Consider the following 7,710-nt stretch of genomic DNA (forward strand, 5'->3'; position numbering starts at 1 on the left):
GTCTCTGTGTCCCTGTGTTGGGGCGTCTCTGTGCCCCTGTGTTAGGGCTGCTGTTGTAGGCATTAATGCTGTGATATCCCCCAGAGTTCCCCCTAATCTCTGCGCGCGTTCGCACATCTCTCTGAGTGTGGCGATGTGACCTTTTATACCAGGAATAGCTTCTTTATCCTGCGGGGGGTGATTAGGGGACATGGGGTCGCCCATCTCTGGCACCGCTTTAGCTCTTTGCTCATATGTCTCGCTTGTGCGTTCATGTGCGGTGTTAGGGCCGGCGGCCATCTTATATGTTACCCATACGTCTCTCTCTTACATACAGATATCTATCAACACTTTAACAGTTCTCTCTTGGAAGTGAATGGGTTAAACTCGAGAATTATGGGGAAAAACAACTGTGACTGACGTTAAAAAGCTGAAATGTGACATATTCTCATACAAGAAACACACCTAGAAGTGCAGGAATGTGACTCTGTCAGTGTATAGTGCGGTCAGGTTATACTCTGTGACAATGTATAGTGCGGTCAGGTTATACTCTGTGTCAGTGTATACTGCGGTCAGGTTATACTCTGTGACAGTGTATAGTGCGATCAGGCTATACTCTGTGACAGTGTATAGTGCGGTCAGGTTATACTCTGTGTCAGTGTATAGTGTGGTTGTGTAAATAACAAGTAAAAGGGATAAAGGGGAATGTTACAGGGCAGTAGAGGCTTTTTCCTAATATCTCAGGAGATAATATACACATTAAATCATGGGACAGTAACCCCATTATTTCCTATGAACAGGACAGGTTTATCCCTATGCAACGTAAATGTTTGGCAGATATCCCCACTACATGTTATATGCTGCAGCATAACAAGAAAGGCAGGAATCACTGCACACAGCAGAATAACAGGAATAGAATAAACGCTCATTGGGAGGTGACAAGATTAATAAGACTATCAGATATTATATTATTACCCCACGCGCCTTTAAAGCTGCCGTCCCACCTAGGGCCAAAATAAATCAGCGGCAGAGTTATATCCGGGGAACTGACGCATCTCTTTACAGTATCACACACCTAGAAATATTGTGATAACATTTATTAAATGAGATGAGAGACGCGGTGAGATAAACACTTGTCTGACAAACATTCTCAGGGAGAAGCAGGAATATGTTATTCTGCATAATACAATTCTTATATTATAAAGCATTTCCATTTACTGACACAGCACAAACATATATATGTAATGGGTATATACGCTCCTATATTACTTCTATACGCTCGCTCCCAGAACAGGAACTAAACAAAGATTAAAGCAATCAGATATCCCCAGGACAGGTATGTGAGATATATATATATATATATATATACATTGCAAAGTGCTGAAGGGCCCCTCTGGGTAACTGATTAATACATGAGATATATTCCCCTGTTCTCTCCCTCGCTCACTGATTCCCTCCCAGTATATTCTTATTTCTATGTACTATATTATATATACTATTTCTATGGGTTCCCCTGCTGGGCCGGGATCAGTACTCCTAGCTCCTGATTCTGACCCAGCCTTTATATACACAGAACGCTGCATGAAGAGGCTCAGTGAAGGTGGCAGTGAAGGTGTGTAAGTGTCTGATCGGGTCACACAGCTGATAAAAGGACAGCCGCCCAGCCTCATAGTCCAGGTATATTCCTAATCTCTGCGAGGGAGACTCTGGATATATCCGTGTTTGTATTGAGTCATGTATCACTAAATGATTATTATCACACGTGTACAAACACCAGGACTTCTTATTATCTCCTATGAGGGACAGACGTCCTTTCCTTACTATACTGGGATAGGAAATCCCTACCCTCCTGCCCCCTGATTCACTGATCTCCACTTCCCAGTAATGTTGTCCTGAGGAAAAACTCCTAGTGCTTAAAACCTGAAAATCCCCAAATCTCTCTGGTGTATTTGGACGTAACTGGTCTGTTTGTGACCAGGATGCAGTTTTCAGGTCACCTGATACAGATACATTATTAGCAGCTGTATTTACATCCAGTAATATGCCTGAATCCCCCTGCACACAGAACCCGCTCTTTGCTATTAGATCAGTCACAATATCAGCTAATCTCTGTAAGGTCAGTGGGATCAGAACCTCATCCAAATCCCCTACAGCAGGGACCTTATTACCCTCTCTCTCTCTGTCCTCAGCATTGACTGATTCCCGTCCCTGTAAGACAGTTAGTGGATCAGTGATGTTGCACAGCTCCTCAATGTGAAGCATCTTCCTGGACAGCTCGTCCTTCTCTATTTCCAGCTGCTGGATTAGATCAGAGACTCGGAGAGAAACCTGCTCTTCCCACCTGGTGATCTCACTCAGGACTCGCTTCTCTAGGACTTCCAGCTGTGCCCTGATGTCCCTAATCAGGGCAGTGACTCGGGCTGTTACCCCAGCTGCTTTCTCTTTCACTTCTCTCTTCTGTCCCTGCAGACTCTGGGCCCTTTTCTCAGTCTCCTCTCTCACTGAGGTCAGTTTCTCCAGAACATGTCTCAGTTTCACCTTCTTCTTCTCAGAGGCCTCATTCAGCGACTCCACCTGGTGTCCCCTGTGCCCTCCAAATGCGAAGCAGGACACACAGACACAGGCAGCATCCTCAGTGCAGTAATACTTCAGGATCTTCTTGTGGACGGGACATTTCCTGTTCTTTAAGGAGGTGGTTGGCTCAGATAAGACGTGTTCCTCTGACTTGCTGTGTCTCTCTAGGTGAATATCACACAGGGAGGCGTCACAATGCAGACATGTTTTAGCAGCGGGTACAGAGGAGGTAACACAGTAAGTGCAGAAGATCACAGCCTCCTTCTGCTCCGGCTGAGTAGAAAGGAAACGCTCCGCTATGTTACACAGCTTCAGGTTCCTCTGCAGTGCAGGACGCTCCTGAAACTCTGCTCTGCATTCAGGACAGGTATAAAGTCCAGATCCCCCCTGGGAATCCCACACACTCCCAATACAGCCCTGGCAGAAGTTATGCCCACATCTCAGCGCTACAGGCTGGGTATAAATGCTCAGGCAGATGGGGCAGGTTAGCTCCAATCTCAGACCAGCAGACGCCATGCTTGGAAGCAGCAACAGGAAACGAAACTTAAATTCCCTTATTATTCAGCACACAGGGGCGGGGAGTTTGTTACTCAGACTATTAACCCTGTAAGTTCCTGGCTGCAGTATACAATATGAGGAATGAGAGTCCTGTATTTGGTATTTTTGGCTATTTTGGCTACTACTATCCCTCCCCCTTTATCAGCAGGTTTTATCACAGTGATAAAACCTGCTGATAACGGGGGAGGGATAGTAGTCATGAATAGGGGCTACTATCAGGAAGAAGCCCAACGAATACTAAATGACAGGGATACTTATAAGACATTAATAAGTAATCCAACTAATGAATACAGCATTAAGTTAACTGACATGTTGGAGAAAGGGCATGAGACTGGGATCATTAGCAAAAAAAGAGTTGGATTTTTAATAATAGAACAGCCAAAAATACCACTCTTCTATTTTATCCCGAAGATCCATAAAAATCCCTTGAAACCCCCGGGCAGACCCATCATTTCGGGCATTGGGTCCCTGACATCAAACTTATCTCAATTTGTGGATCATCTGTTACAGAAATACGTGGTAGAAATACCTTCCCACCTCAAGGACACGTCGCATGTTTTACAGATAATTCAAGATCTCACATGGGAAGAAGGTCTGATATGGGTCACATGCGACGGGGTATCTCTTTATACCATTATAGATCACCAAATGGGTCTTAAGGCCATAGAGTGGGTTTTAAGTAAAGATGCCAACATGGAATCCTCAGTTAGAGAATTTCTCATAGAGGCCATCAGGTACATACTCACCCACAACTATTTTTCACATGAAGGCCGCTATTACCTCCAGACGTGCGGCACCGCGATGGGTACCAGGTTTGCACCTAGTTATGCAAACATTTTTATGGGTATGTGGGAAGAAAATCACATCCAGAACCACAACCCATATGGTGCAAACCTGGTACTTTGGAAACGCTACATCGATGATGTGCTGTGCGTCTGGAGGGGCACTTTGGAAGAACTTGAGGCCTTTCAGATCCATCTTAATACAAACGATTATAATATCAAATTCACGTTCAGTATTAGTCCGCAGTCTATCAACTTCCTAGATCTTACCCTTTATGTAGTAGATAATGAGATACAGACAAAAACGTATTACAAAGAGGTAAATGCCAACTCTTATGTCCTAGCGTCCAGTCACCATCATCCTCAATGGATTAAAAACATTCCAAAAGGACAAGCACTTAGAGTTAAACGAAACTGTTCACAAGCAGAAGTATATAAGGAACAGATTAAGGATCTGGGCAACAAATTTAAGGATAGGAAATACAACGGGAGGCTTGTTAAAAATGCTATTGAACAAGCAAACAATACAGATAGAGCATCTTTGATCCATCCCATTAAACAAGTAGATGTTAGTACCAAAAAGATATTCCTTCCTTTTATCACGCAATTTAATGGGATGTCTAGAGATATTGTTAGGGTGTTTAATAAACATTGGGGAATCTTACAAAGAGATCCCATCCTACAATCCATATTACCTGATAAACCACAAATTGTTTATAGAAAGGCTCAGAACTTAAAATCAGTATTGGCCCCCAGTTGCCCCAAGAAACAGCAAGGGCCGGGAGAAACAATGTGGCTAAAGGACATTAAGGGATACTTTCCCTGCAAAAAATGTATTGGGTGCAGTTATGGAACAAAGTGCAAGGAATTCAGGTCTAATGTCACCGGTAAAAGCTTTGAAATTCGCACATTCATTAACTGTAAATCTAATTTCTGTGTTTATCTCTTAGAGTGTCCCTGTAAATTACAATATGTGGGAAGAACAGGGAGACCACTTAAAAGAAGATTTGCTGAACATGTGTACAACATCAAGAAAGGTCTGGAGACACATAGTGTGTCCAACCATTTCAAAACACACCACAACATGTCACCTGAGGGGCTTACATGTATTGGCATAGATTGTCCAAAGGTAGGTGTAAGAGGAGGAGATAGACTGCAGAGGGTCTCCCAACAAGAGACCTTCTGGATCTACACTCTAAAAACCCTCTCGCCCAAAGGGTTAAACATTGATTTTGATTTAGCTTCATTTTTGTAATAGGTTTTTTATTTCAATCCACATCTTGTACAGCAACCTCATCAACCTCATAATCTACCACTCATATCCAATTTAATCTGTATGTAATTTTATTTTCATTTTTTAGCTATGTGATTCATGTAAAACTTCGAATGAGACATGGGTCTTTTTAAAAGTGATTTCTCTTAAACCCCGCTGGTTACCATTACCAGGACAGGAGAAACACTTTGATTTTAATCAGTCTCAGGTGGTCCCTCCATATAAGGGGTTAACCTGCAGCTATATAACTGACACGGGATTGATGAGGCTCCACAATCCCCTGACGAAGTGACGTTCCCCGTCACGAAACGCGTAGGGAGGAGCCTAAGAAGCTTTGCCCTAGATTGGAGACGGTGACGTCATCCAACCCCGCCGGAAACACGCGAGGTATACGCGGTACCAGGAAAGACTGCCAGTGACTGAAGCGGCTGCTGGGTGTGCTGGGCCGGGCACTTTATTGATTTTATACTCACTTTCTCTTGTGAGTATTTTATTGTGTTTTAGGTAGCGTTATTAAAGTGTTTTTGTGCTGCGCAATCCCCTGTTCCTTTTTTATCTCTCACCGGAGAAAAAGTTGCAGGATTCCTAAACACAAGACCTAGGAGACAACTTTCCAAGACCCAAGAGCCAAGGACACCACGAGGGGTTCGTGCCATACCAGAAGCTCCCGGGACCAGGAAGGTTTAAAGCACATTTTCTCTCCCCTGTATGCGATCTAGCTACTTCTAGTAAGTAGGCAATTCAGTGAGCTTTATTTTTAGAACATAACATGGCTGTTTAAATATACTGCGCAATGTTTGTTCTTTCTGTTTAATGTCTCACATATACAGGACTATGTTTACCCCGTGAAGAGAACTGGTCTTTGTCCTTATGTGAACTGAGTTCAATTCTCACCGGCTGATCAAGGTTGCAGAACTAGGACATTTGTTCACTACAGTATATCCTTCATTTTGGACTTATACATTATTCACATATGCGCCAGGTTTTATATCTATAGTTGTATATATTTGTCATGTTTTGAGACATATGAGATGTCTCAGTAGGTTACCAGGCTGCTTAGTTTATTGTGCACTGCACTGTATTATTTAGGTTAAGCGCTTGTCACAGTATATTTCTATTTATAATTCTATGGTATAGATGAATCTGAGATTTGTTTGGAGCAGAGTAACAAATTTTTTGTGAGCCCGGGAAAATAATCAATGACTATGGTAAAACAAAGGTGCAGCTCGGAGGTGGAGATTTAGAAGTGGCGGTATGTGTGGGTGAGTTAGGAGCCTAGCATGTCTGATATTATGGCGACCCCAGTAGGGCCATATCCCCAGCAGGCCAGTCCATGTAGGGACTGGCCGCAAAACCGGGATGAGTGGCTGGTTACACTGATCATATTTTTCAAGTTAATTTTTATTTTTGTTCTCCAAGTTCCTGACTTGGGAACACCCCTCCTTGTTTTTTTGTGTTGTCCTCCCCCCTTGTTTTTTGTGCAGCCCCCCCCCCTTGTTTTTTGTGCAGTCCCCCCCCCTTGTTTTTTGTGCAGTTCCACCCTTTCCCTTTTTGTTCCCTACAACCATTAAAGTTTTTTATTCACAACTTTCATATGAGAGAGAGAAATACGATATAGGAATTTTAGGGCCTTGTCTGTTGAATCTATTTAATGATTTTCTCAGCGGAAAACAAATTCCTCCACAGATTGCGAAGGCCAATATAGTGGTGACCCCCTAAAGAGGGAAAGGACTCTCTATGTTGTGGTAGTTATAGGCCAATCTCACTGCTTAACACGGATTTGTAAATCTATAGGACAATTCTAGCCAATACACTGAATCCAATACTCCCAAGATTAATTCACTATGATCGGGTGGGATTTTTGAGCGAGCGCCAGACGTCAGACAATACAAGGAAAATTATTCATGTTATTGATCAAATACATAAATCCAAACTGAAAGCTGTGCTGCCGAGTCTAGTCGCGGAGAAAGCGTTTGATAGGATAAGGTGGGACTTTCTAGATAAGACATTAGAGGTGTTTGGATTCTCCGGAGACTTTCTACAGGGAGTGCGTGCTCTCTATCAGTCGCCAACAGCTTCCCTGAAGATCCCAGGAGGGGAGAGGAATCTAATAACAATTAAGAATGGGACTAGGCAGGGGTGCCCCCTTTCACCCCTACTTTTCGCTCTGACAATCGGCCTATAGCAGCCACCGTCAGAACATCCCCAAATATACAAAGGATCAAAATAAAAGATGAGTGCTATAAAATATCGCTATTCGCAGATGATGTTATTCTTGCTTTATCTAACTAATTGACATCTCTTCCGAATTTGCAGTCCACCCTTCAGGAGTTTGGTGAGCTCTCCGGGTACAAGGTAAATATGGGAAAATCAGAAGCTCTAAATGTGACGCTTACGAAAAAGGAGGTTGAGCGGCTTAAACGGCACTTTGACTATAAATGGAAAAAGATGATTGGTTAATGTCAATCAAAGTCTATTGTGATCAGTTAAACACCTACAACTAATGACATTTGAGATGCCGGGTATAAACAGCAGTCTACTACA

At 43.0% G+C, this 7,710-nt stretch overlaps 1 protein-coding gene across 1 annotated transcript; it reads right to left on the bottom strand.

Moving 5' to 3' along the window:
- Window positions 1-1,063: 1,063 nt before the first annotated feature.
- LOC142471304 (E3 ubiquitin/ISG15 ligase TRIM25-like) lies at window positions 1,064-3,084 on the bottom strand. Its single transcript, XM_075578138.1, has one exon. The coding sequence runs from the start codon at window positions 3,067-3,069 to the stop codon at window positions 1,516-1,518; it is 1,554 nt and encodes a 517-aa protein (XP_075434253.1). The 5' UTR covers window positions 3,070-3,084; the 3' UTR covers window positions 1,064-1,515.
- Window positions 3,085-7,710: the final 4,626 nt, after the last annotated feature.

Source organism: Ascaphus truei, chromosome 20 (genome assembly GCF_040206685.1).
Source record: "Ascaphus truei isolate aAscTru1 chromosome 20, aAscTru1.hap1, whole genome shotgun sequence".
NCBI classification, from domain to species: Eukaryota; Metazoa; Chordata; class Amphibia; order Anura; family Ascaphidae; genus Ascaphus; species Ascaphus truei.

Bases quoted from the DNA above. Each gene is read 5' to 3' on its own strand.
- LOC142471304 (XM_075578138.1), bottom strand. From the start codon at position 3,069: ATGGCGTCTGCTGGTCTGAGATTGGAGCTAACCTGCCCCATCTGCCTG.